The sequence below is a fragment of the Callionymus lyra genome, chromosome 14, assembly GCF_982586985.1.
Source record: "Callionymus lyra chromosome 14, fCalLyr1.hap1.1, whole genome shotgun sequence".
Taxonomy (NCBI): Eukaryota; Metazoa; Chordata; class Actinopteri; order Syngnathiformes; family Callionymidae; genus Callionymus; species Callionymus lyra.
Genome location: NC_141831.1, coordinates 5741529 through 5764717, shown reverse-complemented (window position 1 = coordinate 5764717; position 23189 = coordinate 5741529). Strand labels below are relative to the sequence as shown.

Below are 23189 nucleotides of genomic sequence, written 5' to 3'. Positions count from 1 at the left end.
TGTTTGATGATCTACTAACTCCTTCAAGAACCATCTCTGTGTTTGATGATCTACTGACTCCTTCAAGAAACATCTGTGTTTGATGATCTACTGACTCCTTCAAGAAACATCTCTGTGTTTGATGATCTACTGACTCCTTCAAGAAACATCTGTGTTTGATGATCTACTGACTCCTTCAAGAAACATCTGTGTTTGATGATCTACTGACTCCTTCAAGAAACATCTGTGTTTGATGATCTACTGACTCCTTCAAGAAACATCTGTGTTTGATGATCTACTGACTCCTTCAAGAAACATCTGAAGACACTTTTATTTGTGTTTTTCCCTGATTTTCTGGACTCCTGTGTTTGTTTCAGTTTTATCTTGACCTTTTAAATATATACTTTATTGAGTATTATTTTGATTGTTTAAGCGCTTTGTGACCCTGGTCTGGAAAAGCGCTCAACAAATATAAATGACTTACTTGAAACATGTTTTTACCTTGAGAATAATGCTGATAAAATTGATATGTCAGGGTTCTTTTTACCCAAATACTGGGACTTTAAAAGAGCTTTAGGTTGTGTATTTGTTTACAAAAGCATCAATGCTGACAATGAAGGCAACTGCCGTCTCTAATCCATTTATGTAAAGGTTTGGCAGTGGATGGGAAATGGTTAACATCACAAAAAAATACACCTCTATACGTCCATTTTGAGGATTTGGGAAGTGACAAACTCCCACTACTAGATGGCGGTATTTTCACCTCAAAATTAACAGTTTTCCGTCAAATAGATAATAAATGTCTAGACTTTAACGAAAACTTCCGAGAGGAGGACAAATATTAAGAGGGGTAATGAAACGTGGATTAAAAAACGACCTTTTCACCTTGAGAATAATGAAATGAATTGAGATTTCAGGAGGTTTTCTACCAAATACTGGGACAGAATATGTATATCTAGTAAGTTTTGCAGTATAAAAAGGGCTTTAGGATGTGTATTTGTTTAAAAAAAACAGCAATGATGAAAATGAATGCAACTGCCGTCTCCAACCCACTGTCGTACAGGCTTGAGGAAGTTTTACTCGGGGAATAAAGCAAAAGGACAAACCTTAGACGAGGGTCTTGATTATCCGAGACATTTTCTCTCCACTGAGGGCCGGACTCGATGCCTACAGGCCCTCGTTGGTCACTCGGGTAATTGGATTTGATTTGCTTTCGCCGTAATAAGGTCACTTGTGTTTCCCTCCTCGGCTGCTAAACAGCAACATGGACGAGCTAATATAAGTGAGCGGCGACGGCGAGGAAGAAGTCTTTGAAGACGTCGTGATCCTGACAATGAGGAGAAGGACGCGCTGGTGAATAATTCATGAAATTCAATTAAAATGTTTGGTGATGATTGTTCTCGTGTGGATAAATATGATAATTCGATTCTTTTATTCTCAGGGATTTTTTTATTCATGCTTGTTTCCTTTATTTTTCTGTTGTGTGTTTGTGAAGGTTGTGTTTTCGTTGATGTTTATGCATCTGTTTGAAATACAATAAAACGCATTTCAATTAAATTTGACCGTGCACCAAAAAGCATTTTACGAGGGTTTCATCTGGATTCACTAAGATTGTGTCTTTCACTTGTAGCTTTTTACTGCTGTGGCTCAAAACTAGTACATTTTCCATCTAGAATTCAATTGAGAATTTATAGTTTTTTTTGCTTTTTGTCAGGTCAAAGGCATCTGACTGAAGGTCATAGTTAAAGTCGAGCAGTTTGGGGGTATTTGGAGGTTTTTAAGTGTCTTTTTGCAAAAGATACAGACAACTGAGATCCAGTCGCTACATTAAAATGAACAAACATTTTTGACTATATCTGTCAATGACCAGATTACTCTGAAAATAACCCTACGTTGATATGAAAATGGGTGAAAAATCACTTAAACGCTTCACTACAACAAAGAAAGGAAATCTGATTTTTTTTTAGTCACACGTTTTACTTGCAAAGAGAGAAAAGAACAGAGTTTACATGTCAGTCTGAATCTATACTGAAGCACAGAGCTGTTAGTTCGCTGTTATATCTCTGGTTTCCACCAAACAAAAACTTGAATGAGTTCTTATCGTCAAGGTCAGGTTTAGCTGTTCACGGCTTTAAAGGTCGTACCTGGTCAGAAGACATGTTTACTTACACACAAGCAGTGATACAATAATTGAGAGAATATTATTACATATGATAAATAAAATGTAATGAATATACTTTAGCTCAGGACTTAATTTCGTAAAATAATGTAAAACATGCTCCTTGGCAGAGGTATGCTGTGTCTCTTTAGCTAGTTGCGTTATTTTATAAGAATATTCATTAAAGTAAAACTTTTTAATGACTTTACCCTTTTGTTTTGAGGACATTCATGAATCACAAAAGTACCTTCAACACAGAAAAAAAACGCCGTGTTCCTCCGTTAGGTAACGACTTCCAATCATATTGTCACGACCTGAATAACTGCTTTTAAAACCAGTGTCTTATTAAAAACATTTCCTCCTTTGATGGAGCGCCTCCGCGGCTAATTGTGTCGGAGGATATTTTTTTCGGTCTAAATATAGTGTAGTCTAGGACGGTCTGTGACGGCGGGCGGATGTAATCAAAGACCATCATTAGTGATATCAGCTCCTGCGCTAATGGCTGCTGTCAAAACACATAAATAACAACACGGGCTTTTATTGTGGCTTCAAAAGAGGTGAACCTCGACACTCACCTTTACCCCAGCGGGTTTAAGTTCATCACTTTAGGGTGAGATTTTTAGCCGTCGGGGGGAAACGAACCACGACCAGTCTTGGCCGCCTCTCAGTCGACAGTCAATTTCCCCTGAAATGCCGAGGTCGGCGTAAAGAAAATGACATATTGAACGCAGGGATTCTGCATCGACAAGGAAACGCTGAGGCCGGCGAAGAGATTCGAACATTATTCTTCGGTTCATGGTTCAAGGATTTACATGAAGTCGGAAGAAAAAACTGACCTTTTTCTTTGTAAAGGTGAGAAACGGTGTTTCTGGAGAGATAATGGCGTGGGCGGAGATGCGTCGTCACCTTCGGCTTGGCGGCGCTGGAGAGCGTCAACACTCGAGTCGACCTCGGAGAGAAGTCATTAACACGCCGACGTTCAAGCTCAGATGAAACCGGTTTGATCCAGATAAGGTGTAGAACTGGAGTCTGAAGGTTATGGGAGCAAATAATAATATTATAAATTATTAATTCATCTAAAATTGCTTATTCACTGAGAAAGTGATTGTACTTGTAAAAAATAACACAACTAGCAAAAGAGGCACAGCATACCTCTGCCAAGGAGCTCATTCTACATTCTTTTACAAAATCAATTGATGGGAAAGTCATGAGATAAAGTACATTCAACACATTTAATTGACCACATGTACTAATACTCTCTCACCGATTGTATCACTGCTTGTGTTGGAGTAAACATGTCTTCTGACCAGGTACGACCTTTAAAGCCGTGAACAGCTAGACCTGACCTTGACGATAACAACACCTTCAAGTTTTTGTTTGGTTGAAACATTTGGAGAAAAATAATGAATGCCTTGTAAAAACTGCGACAGAGATATAACAGCGAACTAACAGCTCTGTGCTTTAGGAAGGATTCAGACTGACATGTAAACTCCGTTCTTTTCTCTCTTTGCAAGTAAAACTAAAAGTTGACCTTAAAGCAAATCTGATATATATTTCTTATATACTTGACGACAATGTTCCCACCTCAAAATAAAAAATAAAGATTAACAGTTTAAAAAAAAATGAAGCAGAAATGTATCCAAAAATGAAGAGGGAAAAGAAAGGAGAGATAGTGAAATATGGAATAAAAAACTATGTTTTGCCTAGAGAACCATAAAAATCATTCAAAAAAGGGTGTTCATATTTGACAAGAAGTTATATTTGGACTTTCTGTTCAGTTTCAGATTGTTTTATTTTCAATAAAGTGATATACGGTGGAGTTTACGTATAAATATATAACTAAAAAGAAAGAAAATCTTTTTTAACTTGAATTCATTATTTCATATTCAATGTTTTCCTCCTTTTTTCCTTAACTAGTTGGTCATAAATCTTTATCTAAATATACAAACTATATCTCACATTTCTTAAAACGGTCCCGGGGCCACTTGAGGCCCCTACGATGCATTCATACGGCCCCTGTGAAGTTAGTTTGAAACGATTAATCTGATGAGTCTGAATAAGTCACAGAACCAACTAAGTTTATTTTAAATTATTTATTTCAACTTTTAAAATCCAATTTGAGAAAAATAATAAAACATGTTAATCTTATTTTTTAACTAATCCACAATTATTCCTTTTTTTTTAAATGTTAATTGTTCCTCAAATTAAAAATAAATTAATATTAAACATTACTTTATTTATTGTAACTTATTTATATTGAGAATCTTTAAATATCATTTTAACAAAATCGAGCATATAATCGAACTTGTAATGTATACTGTAAATGGATGGATGGATGGATGGATGGATGGATGGATGGATGGATGGATGGATGGATGGATGGATGGATGGATGGATGGATGGATGGATGGATGGATGGATGGATGGATGGATGGATGGATGGATGGATGTGTTGATGGATAGATAGATGGATGGAAGGATGGATACATGGTTTGGTGGATGATAGATGGATGGATGGATAAATAGATGGATCAATGGTTGGATGGATGGATGGATAGAAGGATGGAAGGATAAATAGATGGATCAATGGTTGGATGGATGGATGGATGGATGGATGGATGGATGGATGGATGGATGGATGGATGGATGGATGGATGGATGGATGGATGGATGGATGGATGGATGGATGGATGGATGGATGGATGGATGGATGGATGGATGGATGGATGGATGGATGGATGGATGGATGGATGGATGGATGGATGGATGGATGGATGGATGGATGGATGGATGGATGGATGTGTTGATGGATAGATAGATGGATGGAAGGATGGATACATGGTTTGGTGGATGATAGATGGATGGATGGATAAATAGATGGATCAATGGTTGGATGGATGGATGGATAGAAGGATGGAAGGATAAATAGATGGATCAATGGTTGGATGGATGGATGGATGGATGGATGGATGGATGGATGGATGGATGGATGGATGGATGGATGGATGGATGGATGGATGGATGGATGGATGGATGGATAAATAGATGGATCAATGGTTGGATGGATGGATGATAGAAGAATGGAAGGATAAATAGATGGATCAATGGTTGGATGGATGGATGGATGGATGGATGGATGGATGGATGGATGGATGGATGGATGGATGGATGGATGGATGGATGGATGGATGGATGGATGGATGGATGGATAAATAGATGGATCAAAGGTTGGATGGATGGATGGATGGATAGAAGGATGGAAGGATAAATAGATGGATCAATGGTTGGATGGATGGATGGATGGATGGATGGATGGATGGATGGATGGATGGATGGATGGATGGATGGATGGATGGATGGATGGATGGATGGATGGATGGATGGATGGATGGACAATTTCAACAGAGAATAGAAAGAAAAGTAGTTCCTGAGTGAACGGGCAGCCAGAAGACTGTCTTCCATCAAGCGTGTAAAACAAATGGCTGCTGACGTTCATGTCTGCAGAGAAAGTGTAAATAGATTTACGCACACTTGATTTACCCAGCAGCCACTGCTCCACATTCTAACACAGTTTGACGGATGCTCTTCTTCCTCTCCTTCCATCCAACAGTTGTCTTGAGTAAACGCTCCACAGGGCATCTGCTCGTCCTCATCGATCTTCTTTTTAACTCCTGACTTCTTCCAGACGACATCCATTTAGAGTCAAGCGTGTGATTAGAACGAATGTCTGTGGAGAGTTAAGTTCACCTGAATAATCTCTCAGCGACTTCCTGTTGTCACATACGTGACCACAAACACATGTTTATATTATTAAGTGAATATTTTAATTCAATCGCACATTGTTATGAATCCATCTTCATTGTATTTTAATCAAATTTTGATATTCCAGTTTAAAAAATGATGATAATAATACAACGGCAAAGGTGAGTTTCCTTGGTGGAGGTCTGCACTCTCTGAGTGCTGTTATTGACATTACATTTCTGCGGTGATCTGACAATTAAAAAGATATTAAATCCACTTTAATTTAAGGTGTAAGAATTAATTTTTGAACATGTATTTATGATGTAGTCCAGGACAAATTTTATATTATTATTAAACATGGTGTAGATTTACCAAAGATAATAATATAAAATATGGTAAATATGTTTTAAATTATTATTAGCACCATAATAATAATAATAATATATATATATATATATATATATATATATATATATTATCCATATAAATTATCCATAAAAAATACAGAATAAATACACATACATGTTATACCATTGAATGCTATATTGTATTATACTATTTATTATTTTTATGTGTATGTATGTAGTTTTATTTACTTGCTTTAATATATACTTATATTATTTTAGTAATGTTTGGGTAATGTTTTTATGTACAATGTATAGAACAATACAATATTTGGCAAAATTAAACCAAATGATTAGTTTAATTTAAAAGGGGGAGTTTACACACACACACACACACACATATATATATATACTGTATATATATATTATTTAGTTTAAAGCTCAATTTTGCCAAATATTTTAACAAATATATCCATTTCCATACTTTTTTCTTTTTTAATTATTGCATCTTTATTTTTTATGTACAAATAGTTACATAGTTTAAAGATGTTTTAAATAAAAATGTGTCGGTAAATAATTTACTTTTTATTGATTTCTAAAGAATAGATAAAAAGGAAAGTTTTTAAAACCATTTATTCATTGTTTTCGCCACAAGGAGAACATAAGAACATACCGCCTGTTGTTGAGTGAAATCAATGTTTTTTTGTTGTTTTTTTATTCACAATGATATTTTCTCAATATGCTTCAACTATTTTTCTGTAGCACAAGGAACGAATGAGTCCCTGAGTCTATTAGTGTTGCATCTAATAGACTAAGATAAGATATTATGTCTTCATTTTAAAACCTAGGATCCATTAAGATCCATTTTACTGCACATAAGTGCTCTTTTCTTCGCCTGCAGGATGGATTTCTCCTCCATTCTTCGGAACCTCTGGGGTAATGATCGGTTCAACAAAGAGCATCCTGGGAAAACGTAGTCGCAAAAAGGTCACATCAAGTTATCGATAAGACTCATCGAGACGAGGAGGATTTTGTCAAAGCTCTCAAAAACGTCCTCCGAGGGCATCTGGCTAAAGATAACAAAGTCAATCTGCTTTGGGTTTCTGCTTATCGTCCATGTTAGCAAATGGGAGTCAAAGTATTCCCAGGCCGGGATTTAATGGCGGCTCTGTGTGTCCGGGATTATGCAAAGTAAGCAAACAGAGGGAGGAACGACACAGTCGCTGGAGCTCAGAGATGGTTATTCATGTCGGAGATGAAGCGACGGATCGAGATCATCAGGACTGTGAGGATATGACAACTTTACTGTATTCGATCATCTAGATTTAACACACATTTAAAAATAACCACTTGATTAACTGATCATATTTAATTCATATTCAATAATCATTGCCTCTCTTTAGAATCCACTGGCTCAGCTGTTCTTCAGGTCAAACACTCACACTGAGAAAGACAAAACAATCTCTCGATGGTGATAGTGAAGGACAAGGACAGACATCTGCGTAAGTCAACTGATAAACAGATTCTCTCTAGACGACATCAAACTGCGGTAACTTTCTACAACCAGCACGTGCGGCGGCCATCTTAGAAGACAAGTGTTTAGAGTATCTGACCAATCATACGTGAACAAATACTAGAGGGGTTCGCCTGAATATTCATATACTGTAAAAGATCCGCCATTTTGTTAGAACTTTGGGCTTGGCACTCCAAGACGTCTCTCTTCGATAGATTTCTGCTTTGCTAAGAGCCCATGAATCATGTAATGTATATATATATATATATATTTATATTTCATCTCACTTCTAAGCCTCTTACTTTACTGCATAACAAAGATATTTCAGTAGTGTTTTCTGAATGTCTTTGATCTAAATTTGATTTATATTTTTCTGATCAATTTGTTTTTTTAAGTCTATTTTGGTTGAATTTTTTTGCTCTAATTTGATTATTTTATTTTCTATTCTGTTTTAACTGATCTATATAATCAAAGCTCTATAAACGATAACATTAGATGTAATGGAATCTCTTTCTTAAAACCACAACACTCCGAACCTGCAGCTCCAGTCTATAAAAAACATGAAAACAATGTTCTGGACCCTTGAAAAAAAACAAATAAAAGGAAGAATAAAACAAAGATTATTCATGTGAATCTCAAATATGGAGCAGCAACAGCTTCAGGGGGAAAGAAAAACGTAATCCCTGTCATGAACATCCGAACAATAGAGCAGCGATGTGATGAATCCACATGTTTGCGGTTTATTTTGGTGTCTAAACAAGAAGGATGTGTCTCGCCTGCAGTTCATACTAAACTCTGCAACCAGAATTCTGAGCCGCTCTAGTAGAAGAACTCACATTTCTCCTGATCCTTAAAACTCTTCACTGGCTGCCAGTTTCTTTCAGGATCATTTTAAAATTCTGGTTCTTACTTTCAGATCTATTCATGATCAGACCTTCCATCAGTGATCTGATCCAGACTTACACCCCAGCTCGGGCTCTGAGGTCTGTGGATCAGAATCTACTGATAGTTCCTGAACTTCCGGACCAGAGGAGAGAAATCCTTCCAGACTGTTGCTCCTAAGCTTTGGAACCATCTCTGTGTTTGATGATCTACTGACTCCTTCAAGAAACATCTGTGTTTGATGATCTACTGACTCCTTCAAGAAACATCTGTGTTTGATGATCTACTGACTCCTTCAAGAAACATCTGTGTTTGATGATCTACTGACTCCTTCAAGAAACATCTGTGTTTGATGATCTACTGACTCCTTCAAGAAACATCTGTGTTTGATGATCTACTGACTCCTTCAAGAAACATCTGTGTTTGATGATCTACTGACTCCTTCAAGAAACATCTGTGTTTGATGATCTACTGACTCCTTCAAGAACCATCTGTGTTTGATGATCTACTGACTCCTTCAAGAAACATCTGTGTTTGATGATCTACTGACTCCTTCAAGAAACATCTGTGTTTGATGATCTACTGACTCCTTCAAGAAACATCTGAAGATACTTTTATTTGTGCTTTTCCTTAACTTTCTGGGACTCCTGTGTTTGTCTATATGTTGTCTTGATCTTTTAAAGTATATATTTTAACTGTGTATTGTTTTTGTTCAAGCGCTTTGAGACCCTGGTCTAGAAACATCTTTACAAATAAACATTACATACTTAATTATACCATAAATCCGTTCAATCGTGACATCAAGAGGAACCTAAAGTCTCTCCAACACACTCGTGCTCGAGCTCAGGAACCTCCTGATGTTGCAGCTCCATGTTTAATGCATGAGGCTCTGAACACAGGAGCACATATGAACACACCGACCTCACAGACACATTAACATCGAGTGCTGTTTCAAAGGGTAATTGACCTTTTCTGCTCCTCTCCACATGACGACTGGCGTCTTGTACCAGATGCTGCTCTGAGAGTCTGATCTACGTTTGACATTCACATCTTATTTCACGTGATTGGATTTTCTGTTTGCTGTTGTGAGAAACCACTGCAGCGCCTCGTCTCTTGAGCAAGACCAGCGGCAAACCAGCAGAGTTTGCATGGATGTAGAAAATTGAATTTTGAAAACACATTTACAAACTCTGGAAAACATTTACAATTTCTTGAAACGCATATATAAATTCTGAAATTAAATTACAATTTTACAAACAAAAGAACAAACTGCAACACATTTACAATTTCCTGAAACAAATGTATAAATTCTGAAATTAAATTACAATTTTACAAACAAAAGAACAAACTGCAACACATTTACAATTTCCTGAAACAAATGTATAAATTCTGAAATTAAATTACAATTTTACAAACAAAAGTAAAAACTCTGGAACACATTTGCAATTTCCCAACAAATGTATAAACTCTTAAACTCAATTACAATTTTGCAAACCCATTTACAAACTCTGGAATACATTTACAATTTCCTGAAACAAATGTATAAATTCTGAAATTAAATTACAATTTTACAAACAAAAGTACAAACTCTGGAACACATTTACAATTTCCTGAAACAAATGTATAAACTCTGAAATTAAATAACAATTTTAGAAACAAAAGTAAAAACTGCAACACATTTACAATTTCCTGAAACAAATGTATAAATTCTGAAATTAAATTACAATTTTACAAACAAAAGTACAAACTGCAACACATTTACAATTTCCTGAAACAAATGTATAAATTCTGAAATTAAATTACAATTTTACAAACAAAAGTACAAACTGCAACACATTTTCAATTTCCTGAAACAAATGTATAAATTCTGAAATTAAATTACAATTTTACAAACAAAAGTACAAACTGCAACACATTTACAATTTCCTGAAACAAATGTATAAATTCTGAAATTAAATTACAATTTTACAAACAAAAGTACAAACTGCAACACATTTACAATTTCCTGAAACAAATGTATAAATTCTGAAATTAAATTACAATTTTACAAACAAAAGTACAAACTGCAACACATTTACAATTTCCTGAAACAAATGTATAAATTCTGAAATTAAATTACAATTTTACAAACAAAAGTACAAACTGCAACACATTTACAATTTCCTGAAACAAATGTATAAATTCTGAAATTAAATTACAATTTTACAAACAAAAGTACTAACTGCAACACATTTACAATTTCCTGAAACAAATGTATAAATTCTGAAATTAAATTACAATTTTACAAACAAAAGTAAAAACTCTGGAACACATTTGCAATTTCCCAACAAATGTATAAACTCTGAAACTCAATTACAATTTTGCAAACCCATTTACAAACTCTGGAGTACATTTACAATTTCCTGAAACAAATGTATAAACTCTGAAATTAAATTACAATTTTACTAACAAAAGTACAAACTCTGGAACACATTTACAATTTCCTGAAACAAATGTATAAATTCTGAAATTAAATTACAATTTTACTAACAAAAGTACAAACTCTGGAACACATTTACAATTTCCTGAAACAAATGTATAAATTCTGAAATTAAATTACAATTTTACTAACAAAAGTACAAACTCTGGAACACATTTGCAATTTCCTGAAACAAATGTATAAATTCTGAAATTAAATTACAATTTTACAAACAAAAGTAAAAACTCTGGAACACATTTGCAATTTCCCAACAAATGTATAAACTCTTAAACTCAATTACAATTTTGCAAACCCATTAACAAACTCTGGAGTACATTTAATATTTTTCTAAAACAAATGTATAAACTCTGAAATTAAATTACAAGTTTTACAAACAAAAGTACAAACTCTGGAACACATTAACAATTTCCTGATACAAATTTATAAACTCTGAAATTAAATAACAATTTTAGAAACAAAAGTACAAACTCTGCAACACATTTACAATTTCCTGAAACAAATGTATAAACTCTGAAATTAAATTAAAATTTTACTAACAAAAGTACAAATTCTGGAACACATTAACAATTTCCTGATACAAATGTATAAACTCTGAAATTAAATTACAATTTCACAAACAAAAGTACAAACTCTGGAACACATTTGAAATTTCCCAACAAATGTATAAACTCTTAAACTACAATTTTGCAAACCCATTTACAAACTCTGGAGTACATTTAATTTGTTTCTAAAACAAATGTATGGACTCTGAAATTAAATTACAAGTTTTACAAACAAAAGTTCAAACTGTGGAACACATTTACAATTTTCTAAAACAAATTCATAAACTCTAAAATGTTATTACAATTTTACAAACAAAAGTACAAACTCTGGAACACATTTACAATTTTCTAAAACAAATGTATAAACTCTGAAATGTTATTACAATTTTAGGAACAAAAGTACAAACTCTGGAACACATTAAGAATTCCCTAAAACAAATGTATAAACTCTGAAATCAAATTAAAAGTTTACAAACACATTTACAAACTCTGCAACACGTTTACCATTTCCTAAAACAAATGTATAATCTGTTTTAATAATAATAAAAATAAAAAATAAAAAAAAACATCGTAAAAAATTAATAATATCATTTTTTTTTCATTCATTGGTTTTGGCTTACAATGGAAAAAAAATCAAATATTAAATATATGTATTATAAATAAACGGAATAGGCGCACCAACATCTTTATACGCCAAATCCTAGTGCCTTGTACTGTTGTCCTTTACGGTAATAGAAGGAGGTCGCGAATATTGCCTGTTTACAATCCGCTAAATAAATGCGCTTGAACCCCATGTTCGATGCCAATAATACATACAGATATATTTTAAGTAATGATAAGTAGTTTAATCTATTTGTTATGTGACGTAATTCGATATATATTCGTGCCAACAAATCATCACAACGATGACGTGTACGAAGGGGTCCTTCCGTCTTCCGGGTGTGTGTAAACAGAGCACAGACGCTGCAGCCGCTCGTTCAACATGTGAGTTTCACAGTTTTTCTCTTCATTAAAGCTTCATAATAGTGAGATACTTAAACAGCGAAGACATCCCGCGTTAACGTCCTTCATTTATTTGGTTGTTTCAGGTCCAAAGTCACGTTTAAAATCACTCTGACGTCAGACCCTCGGTTGCCATTCAAAGTGTGAGTAAACGTTTAGCTCAGCAGTGTTTACTTTGACATGTTGTCATGAAAGAGACAATATTACTTTCCTTCGTGTTTCTTTTAAGCATAACATTTAAATTCAAGTTGTTTTGACACATCTAAGCCACGTGTGACATCATCAGTGACTAACAGCTGTGATTCATGGATGGGCGTCAACTCCAGCAGAACATCATCCATATGTTCTTCCCATTTTCATGTTCACAGATAATGTAGAAATCTATTTTTAAATACATAATAACACGTCTATAGAAGCTAATATATGGTAAATCGCAGTTGACAAGTTTGATGGTAAACTAGAAAGTAGATTTTATTTCCCTTTTACCTTTCTTTCTGATAAGGTTCCAGGGTTGAGTCAGTACTTGGGGGACTTAGGTCAGTCTGTCAAACTGAGCCTGAGAGACCTGGGTGTTGTATTTGACAAAGACAAGTCTCTTGTTCAACACTGAAGAAAACTGACCACAAACTGTTTCAACTGAGAAAAATCTCTAAACTTAGGAAAATGGTGTCACAACATGATCTGGATCTTATAATCCATGTGTTTGTGTCGTTTTATTGCAACAGTTTATTTTGGTGTCTTAACAAGAAGGATGTGTCTCGCCTGCAGTTCATACAAAACTCTGCAGCGAGAATTTTGACCTGCTCTAGTAGAAGAACTCACATTTCTCTGATCCTTAAAACTCTTCACTGGCTGCCAGTTTCTTTCAGGATCCATTTTAATTAATCTATTAATAGATCAACTAATGTAAAAAAAACAACTCTCCTGACATGAAGTAAATGTTCTTCTTCTCCAAGAAACACAATCCCTCATCATGACCATGTTTTAAACTTAGTACTTTTTAAAGTTTGTCTGAAATCTGGGCGAACGAAAGGTTACGAGAGTCCATTATGACGAAATAATGGCTTCACTCCTCCTGCAGCCTTTAATCACACCCCGCTTTGTTCATACAACGAGTCACTTGGTGGGGGAGACCTTCCGGGATTGACGACGCGCGGTGACAAACCTCCATGCTTGACTGATTGCAGCAGAGTGGGCGTGTTTATGGCCAACAAGATTTCATCTCCAGAAAATGTTTTCATTGGGCGGAGCTTAAGATCATTTTCAATATTTCGATGAAAAGAGAGTTTTGAACAAACACACACTAATGATGATACAATAGAGTCACACATCACAACAACGTACACACACACACACGTACACACGTACACGCTCATTAGTTGAACTTTAATTTGACACTTTCAAAACATGTTTTAATTTAATGCTTGGTGATTGTTTTTAGTTGTTTTTGTCGTGTTTAAACGAACCAGCTCTAGTGTTAAAAAACAGATCCTCCTCCATAGGTATTAATTGATTGATTAATGATCTTAATATTCATTTAATATATTTATATTATTTGTTTGTTCGTCACAGACTGAGCGTTCCAGACAGCACGCCGTTCACAGCGGTGCTAAAGTTTGCTGCTGAAGAGGTGAGTCTTTGTTTTGTCTTTTTAAAATCTCTTGTTTCCACCACATTTTTCTTAAATTAAATCATCAAACTAATAAGGATATACATTATAGTAAGTAAGTACTTTTCATATTTGTATAGCGCTTTTCTAGACCAGGGTCACAAAGCGCTTAAACAATCAAAACAATATTCAATAAAGTATATACTTTAAAGGTCAAGATAAAACTGAGAACACAACAGGAGTTCCAGAAAATCAAGGAAAAGCCTGAACGAATAAAAGTGTCTTGAGATGTTTCTTGAAGGAGTCAGTAGATCATCAAACACACATGTTTCTTGAAGGAGTCAGTAGATCATCAAACACAGATGTTTCTTGAAGGAGTCAGTAGATCATCAAACACAGATGTTTCTTGAAGGAGTCAGTAGATCATCAAACACAGATGTTTCTTGAACAGATCAGTAGATCATTAAACACAGATGTTTCTTGAAGGAGTCAGTAGATCATCAAACACAGATGTTTCTTGAAGGACTCAGTAGATCATCAAACACAGATGTTTCTTGAAGGAGTCAGTAGATCATCAAACACAGATGTTTCTTGAACAGATCAGTAGATCATTAAACACAGATGTTTCTTGAAGGAGTCAGTAGATCATTAAACACAGATGTTTCTTGAAGGAGTCAGTAGATCATCAAACACAGATGTTTCTTGAAGGAGTCAGTAGATCATCAAACACAGATGTTTCTTGAAGGAGTCAGTAGATCATCAAACACAGATGTTTCTTGAAGGAGTCAGTAGATCATCAAACACAGAGATGTTTCTTGAAGGAGTCAGTAGATCATCAAACACAGAGATGTTTCTTGAAGGAGTCAGTAGATCATCAAACACAGAGATGTTTCTTGAAGGAGTCAGTAGATCATCAAACACAGAGATGGTTCCAAAGCTTAGGAGCAACAGTCTGGAAGGATTTCTCTCCTCTGGTCCTGAAGTTCAGGAACCATCAGTAGATTCTGATCCACAGACCTCAGAGCCCGAGCTGGGGTGTAAGTCTGGATCAGATCACTGATGGAAGGTCTGACCATGAATAGATCTGAAAGTAAGAACCAGAATTAGGACACTGGTAACGAACAAACGCACACCTTCTTACACAAAGACTTGAAAGATTTCACAAAATGTCACACATACACACCACTCAACGCATCCTCCATTACTAGTGTTGTGTTCTCAACGCTGGTCATTTATTCCCTTCTTTAAAGTCCTTCCTGTTACATGAAAGAACTGGTCTTCAATCAGAAGCTGCTCACATGAGGACTCTCTCGCTCACCAGCCTTATCTCCTCAGTGACAGACTCTGTAAATCCTGACTGTGGAGCTGCTGATGTGGCATCATCACCACGGACGCTGGTTTTTCTCAGGGTTTCTTCATCTCACTCTGTGGGGAATAATCTCACTCTGTGGGGAATAAACACTTCTGCTCCAAAGAGACAATAACTTTGTCATGTTGAATATTCCACTGAGAAAAAAAAAAGATCTAAAAACAATGAAATATAACTGTTTTTTTATTTGTTCTTTTACAGTTCAAAGTTCCAGCTGCCACCAGCGCCATCATCACCAATGGTGAGTCCATGTTTCCAGTGTAATGTGTTGAGTGAAGGAACTTTACAAAGAGTAGTTTTATACTAGAATTTGAACAGCCTAATAACTCTTGTTATCTCTGGGTCAAGGTGACCCGGAGGCCCGAAAACAAATGTGTTTATGGTATCCCTTGTCTTATCTCTGGGTCAAGGTGACCCGGAGGCCCGAAAACATATGTGGTTTTGGTATTTTTTGTGTTGTCTCAGGGTCAAGGTGACCCGGAGGCCCGAAAACATATGTGGTTTTGGTAATTTTTGTGTTGTCTCAGGGTCAAGGTGACCCGGAGGCCTGAAAACATATGTGGTTTTGGTATTTTTTGTGTTGTCTCAGGGTCAAGGTGACCCGGAGGCCTGAAAACATATGTGGTTTTGGTATTTTTTGTGTTGTCTCAGGGTCAAGGTGACCCGGAGGCCTGAAAACATATGTGGTTTTGGTATTTTTTGTGTTGTCTCAGGGTCAAGGTGACCCGGAGGCCTGAAAACATATGTGGTTTTGGTATTTTTTGTGTTGTCTCAGGGTCAAGGTGACCCGGAGGCCTGAAAACATATGTGGTTTTGGTATTTTTTGTGTTGTCTCAGGGTCAAGGTGACCCGGAGGCCCGAAAACAAATGTGTTTATGGTATCCCTTGTCTTATCTCTGGGTCAAGGTGACCCGGAGGCCCGAAAACATATGTGGTTTTGGTATTTTTTGTGTTGTCTCAGGGTCAAGGTGACCCGGAGGCCTGAAAACATATGTGGTTTTGGTATTTTTTGTGTTGTCTCAGGGTCAAGGTGACCCGGAGGCCTGAAAACATATGTGGTTTTGGTATTTTTTGTGTTGTCTCATGGTCAAGGTGACTCAAAGGCCCGAAAACAAATGTGTTTGTGGTATCTCTTGTTTTGTCTCGGGGTCAAGGTGACACAAAACGCAGAAAACAAATGTTTTTGTGGTATCCCTTGTGTTATCTCATCGTTAAAAAAAACAAACAATTGTAAATGATGTTTCTACAAACAAGTTGAAGCAGTTTATGGATTGTTCAGTGAGTTTAAATAGTTTAAAGATGTTATGTTGGCGTCGTGACATCATTGTTTGTATTGTGTTCACTTGCAAAAGTTCAGGTACATTGCCTGGAAATGTCACCGAAAACATATTTTGTTTTACTCTCCATCTCCTTCACCGACGAAGAAACCATAAACAACTTTTTTCTTTTAACCTTTTAAACAGAACTCGAAGAAGTCGATTGAAAAAAAAGATCAGGTCATAAGACATAAGTCTCTGCTGCATCTTCGTGGTTGAAACATCCTGTCGATCAGTCGGACTCTGACCTTTATGGAACCTTTTCATTGAGTTTTTAACTGCTTTTTTTATTGAAACCTTGGAAAAACAAACCGCCTCCGTCATCATTTCCAATCACCAAACATGTTGGAGGGCCAAGATCACAGGAGCTGAACATTTGTGCTGCACGCTGCCAGGAGCGAGTACTGTAGTGAAGGTCGGGGGGTTTAGAGAAGGAAAATGATGCGATATTTCCCTTTCGTTTATTTCCGCGCTTCTGTGTCGACATGATGGTAGAAAAATATCACTTATAACGCTCAGTTTCGCAGGACTTGCATCTGTTTCCCGCGACATCAGAGAGGAGCCGCCGGCGCGTCGCGATATCACCAAATCAATAATAAATCCACCTCCTTGTACACGCACACATAACACTTTATAAATGACGCTAACAACTTAGCTCGTTAGCATACGGTGAAGACGGACACATAACACTTTATAAATGACGCTAACAACTTAGCTCGTTAGCATACGGTGAAGACGCACACATAACACTTTATAAATGACGCTAAAAACTTAGCTCGTTAGCATACGGTGAAGACGCACACATAACACTTTATAAATGACGCTAACAACTTGGCTCGTTAGCATACGGTGAAGACGGACACATAACACTTTATAAATGACGCTAAAAACTTAGCTCGTTAGCATACGGTGAAGACGCACACATAACACTTTATAAATGACGCTAACAACTTAGCTCGTTAGCATACGGTGAAGACGGACACATAACACTTTATAAATGACGCTAACAACTTGGCTCGTTAGCATACGGTGAAGACGCACACATAACACTTTATAAATGACGCTAACAACTTAGCTCGTTAGCATACGGTGAAGACAGACACATAACACTTTATAAATGACGCTAACAACTTAGCTCGTTAGCATACGGTGAAGACGGACACATAACACTTTATAAATGACGCTAACAACTTAGCTCGTTAGCATACGGTGAAGACGCACACATAACACTTTATAAATGACGCTAACAACTTAGCTCGTTAGCATACGGTGAAGACGCACACATAACACTTTATAAATGACGCTAACAACTTAGCTCGTTAGCATACGGTGAAGACGGACAGGTTTGTTTGGAAGTTCACGATTTTATAAGAAAACAACTGAGACGAGATGAAAAGTTCTTACGATATGTTGCTTTAACAAAGGAGGTTGAAAGAGACGAGTGACTGGATCACTAGTGTTTGACTAGATCATAAGTTAGTATTACTTCCGTGGATATACTGAGCTAAGATGCGTCGCCATAGCAACCGAGCCTAGCACGCTGCGCCGCACAGTTCACAGACGGACGGAGACGTAAACGACAACGAGACATAGAAGTACAAATTGACAACTTTACAGAAAGTGACACTGATTGGTCAAAGTTCACATTAAATAAATACTTGATTTATACAATAAATAATAAATTATCACATGTTTTCCACATGCATATCACACGTGACGATTATGCAATAAATGGCTCTGGAACGTTTCAGGTTCATCAGTGGAATAGAGTTGATGTCAGTTTTCAAGAGGAAGAAAAAACACATTTTCCTTGAATTTGTGCACGTCTAGAATGAATGATGCCGGCGGACCCTGCGGTGGTTCATTTGTAATTTGAGGGGAAAGACATCCGTCAACCTGCTCATCAAACTGATAGAAGATCTCCCGGAGCCGCTGCTCAAAGAAACGAGCTTTTAGAATTTATTTTGTTTTTAACTTTATTATCCGTGAAGAAATAATCATCTGATCCATCAACGCTTCACCTTCTGACCAAACCTTCGTCCCTGCTGTTGTCTTGAAGTGCGGCGTCATTACGGAGAAGCAAGTGATGGGTTTTGCTGCACCGATCATTTGCATAACAATTTGGTAAACTCTCTCTCTCTCTCTCTCTTTCATGCAATCGCTCCCTTCAGATGGAATAGGAATCAATCCTGCCCAGACCGCAGGTGAGTGCGTCCAAGTGTGGCAGCAAACGTGTTTTATATCTCGCTCTGTTCATTCAACAAATCATAACAATGAAGGGCTTGATTGTTTTTTTTTCTCTCGGTGAATAAAATGGTGGCGACTGAAGCCCCCCCACAGTGACTCGTGTGGGTGGTCTCGCAGAAGATAACCGAGGAAAATAAAAAAGGTTCAGTTGAACAAAACAAAGTGAGAAATCGATGGACGCTTAACCTGGAAATCGATTGCTCAGACAATCCAATTCCGCTTTATTTCACAAGTGTCACATCGTAACGGAGAAAACCGGGTCTCGGCCAATCACAATTAGCGATGATGGTGAGGGAAAAAAACTGTCCTAACAGGCAGAAACCTTGAGCAGAACCAGACTTGATGTGAACCGCTGAGAGGGAGAGGAGAGTCGGAGGGATGGAAGAAGTGGAGGAGACATTTGTTACTATAATTATATAAAATAATACTATAATTATATTACTTACTTACTTACTTATAATGCCTGTTTTATTGATTATTACTGTATCAATTTGAGTGAAGGAACTTTACAAAGAGTAGTTTTATACTAGAGTTTGAATAGCCTAATAACTCTTGTTATCTCTGGGTCAAGGTGACCCGGAGGCCCGAAAACAAATGTGTTTGTGGTATCCCTTGTTAAAAATCTCATCGTTGAAAAAAAATAATTCTAAAAGATGTTTCTACAAACTAATTGAAGCAGTTTATGGATTATTTAGTGAGTTTAAATAGTTGTTTTGTTGGCGTCGTCTACCAGTCTGTTACTGTATCAATTTGGTTTTGTTTTGAAAAAAAAAGGTATTTTTCTCTGATTGACCAAACCTTTTAATTAAATCACATTATTTATAGAGTAAAATAAATGATACACTTGCATATCACAGTGTGTATTCATGAGACTGTATCGATATTTAAATGCAACGTATCCTTTGAAATATATTTTATTAACAATTGACATGCAAATGTGTTCATTTTTGTGTTGCAATTTAAATTCTGGCCACTAGATGGCAGCAGTCATCTTGTTAAGCTAGCTAAAGGAAGAATAGAATCATGCTATGACTGAGGACGAGAGGATACAGTGAGTCCAGCAGCTTTTAAAGCTGACGTTTGGACATATTTTGGTTTGAAAACAAATGAAAGCAGTTACGACTTCGTCAAGAGTCATGTGGTCTGTAAGTTCAGCAACACCAATTCTAAAGTATCACAATATGTCGTATCTTTGACCCTGTATCGTGATATGTATAGTTTTGGCAGATTCTTGAAAATACACACCACAAATAAACACACCAATCTTTTCTTTCTTTTTTTCCACAATTGTCTCTGTTTATACCTTCGACAAACTTTTCTGTCTTTAGAAATCCTTCACATGTTTTTATTAGACTCATCCTCCTCTTTGTTTGCTACTGTAATGACAGTTATAAATTACTTTATATATGCCAGAGTACGGATTGGAATTCACTAGTAGGATCTGGAATCCTCCTAGTACAGATTCAAATTCCAATCTCTACTAGTAGGATTCCAGATCCTTCTGGATTCCAATCTGTACTGTGACATATATACACATTAAGTTAAATACACAACATGTTGAATACTGATAGTTAGCGACAACTAAATTTGTAGTAAAGTTTTCTCCTCGTTGATTTAAGTCCAGGTTTTCCACAATGTATCTTTCATTCATGTACTAACCCTTCCTAGTTTAACTATCTCTGAAAGAAATTAGACGAGGGGCCGTCAAACTCAATCACATGAGGGGCCAAAATATTCAACACAATCTGGGTCAAGGGCCGAAAAACAAGTTGTTTTTTTTGTTGCTGAGTCAATAACTTTCCATCAGTCTTAATACATAAATTCATCATAACTTGTTTCCACTATTTTTAGCATCTGTGTTGTTCACTACAGATTATTTGATACGATTTTTGGGCGATTATTCTTGAGTCTTCTCTCTGAAACTAACTTTCAGTGTGTACCGTATTTTCCGGACTATAAGTCGCAGTTTTTTTCATAGTTTGTCCGGGGGTGAGACTTATACTCTGGAGCGACTTATGTGTGAAATTATTAACACATTATTACCGGTATATCATTTCACATGTTATTTTCACACTAAACCACAAGAGGGCGCTCTAGGCCTGTGTTGATAATTTCCACGTAGAAGAGGAAGCGCCGCATCTTCTACCTCCGGAGTTAGTTAGTTGTTTAAAAGTGACACGAGGATGAAGAGTTATTTGGAGTTACACGGATGGTTTGGTAAACTTGTTAGTTATTTATGCTATAGTTCTCTGAATAACTCTTCATATGTTATGTTAACATACCAGGTTCTCAGTTCATGTAACGTAACATACAATTATCAGCCTGTTGTTGCCTCTATTTTTATTTTAAATTGTCTTTCAAGATCACATGTCTGTTCTTGGTGTTGGATTTTATCAAATTAATTTCCCCTAAAAATGCAACTTATACTCCAGTGCGACTTATATATGTTTTTTCCTTCTTTATTATGCATTTTATGGCTGGAGCGACTTGTACTCCGGAGACACTTATAGTCCGGAAAATACGGTATCTGTCGAGATACTAGCGAAAGAGTGAGAACTTTTGTTTATTTTAAAGCCATGTGGGTTTAAATGATCACACATCTTTGAAGCGAGTCAACCTACTTTGTGTCGTATCTCAGGCAACGTGTTCCTCAAACACGGCTCGGAGCTGCGCCTCATTCCCCGAGACAGAGTGGGAGGAAGAGGCGACTGAAGAAAACCATCTCGCCGACAGCAGCAGTGACTCACGCTGCAGATCCATACCATCCCGGAGACCCCGGGAAACACCTCAGCCTCTTCATCTCGTGGCCCCACCAGCTCCACCATGACTCGCATCAGGGACTTAATTTATGACATGGACAAACACCACCGGCATGCTTGGTCTGCTCGTTGAAAATTGTAAGTCGAACTACTACGTCTGCAGGCAACGATTGGAAGGTGGGTCGACCCCGAGTTCAAAGGTTAAAGTCACACACACGTCCACTGCTAACACTGTAGTTGACCCACTTAATTTACATTTTTAAACCTTTTTTCCAATACAAATGAGACATTTAATAAGCAAAATTAGAATTAAAAACACCTCTTTATTTAGCTTTATTTGATAGTTATTCAATCAATGTTTAAATTGAATAATTTGCTGGAAAAATATTTAACTTGAAGCTTTGTTTCTTTGTTTACATACATAATGGCCACAAACAAATAAATCACGAGACCAAGTGTTGATTTTTATCATTCTAGATGTCAATAAAACATTTAACCTGCAATATTATATGCTTTCCTCTTCTTAATTCCTAAATAAAATGTAATTATTCAATCTATTAGTGCTTATCAGTACTCGCTTGAAGCCTCGTGGCTCTCTGCTGCCCTCTACCCGATCTCCATTGAATTACATCTTAAAGTGTTTTTTTGTAATTTTTTTTGACATGACGTGGTCTCTTTCAAGTCTAAAATCTTAACGTGCACTTCCACTGATGCATAAAACGAAATTTAAATAATTTACATGCCACAAAAATCCAACAAATGTACGTATGAGAGAGTTTTTCTCTTCTGATTCATCAAAAACGTTTGTTTTTTGGATGTTTGTCGTCTCCGAAAGGTCACAGTCGTGCATTTATGCGTCGTGTTTTCCCCGCCACCTCTCAGCGCCGGGCGACGAACTCCCCGGTTGCACTCACGGTTACAGGCTGAGATGAGGTCGGGGAGGTTTGCGGCCACTCGAATGGATTTTCTCATTTATTTTAATTAAGACGCACCGTCGGGCCTCGTCGCCGGGAATTTGACTCCAGGAAATTGAAAAAACAGGCGAGCAGGAGTATGATTCCGTACAGTCATTTCTGTGTTAATATCGAAGAATTCCATGGTTGCCGTGGTTCCCGACGCCACCTGAGAATATCAATTTGAATCCGTACGGGATGGTGAGGATTAGTCTTATTTACATTCGTAGCCAGAACAAGGATTTGTAAGATTAATTAGATTCAAAACTTCAGCACATCATCAGATTTCGTGCTCT

The 23189-nt window shown here is 36.6% G+C and overlaps 1 protein-coding gene across 1 annotated transcript; it reads left to right on the top strand.

The window, feature by feature from the left end:
- Nucleotides 1–12557: 12557 nt before the first annotated feature.
- Nucleotides 12558–22497, top strand: ufm1 (ubiquitin-fold modifier 1). The gene is made up of 6 exons (XM_087807305.1): nucleotides 12558–12622; nucleotides 12727–12783; nucleotides 14213–14270; nucleotides 15820–15859; nucleotides 19106–19138; nucleotides 21820–22497. Coding segments are annotated over exons 1-6 (264 nt in total). The 5' UTR covers nucleotides 12558–12620; the 3' UTR covers nucleotides 21894–22497.
- The last annotated feature ends 692 nt before the right edge of the window (nucleotides 22498–23189 follow it).

Excerpts from the sequence above, each read along its gene's own strand:
- ufm1 (XM_087807305.1), top strand. Across the intron at positions 14,271-15,819 it reads TAAAGTTTGCTGCTGAAGAG|TTCAAAGTTCCAGCTGCCAC; the intron begins GTGAGTCTTTGT and ends GTTCTTTTACAG. Across the intron at positions 19,139-21,819 it reads CAATCCTGCCCAGACCGCAG|GCAACGTGTTCCTCAAACAC; the intron begins GTGAGTGCGTCC and ends GTCGTATCTCAG.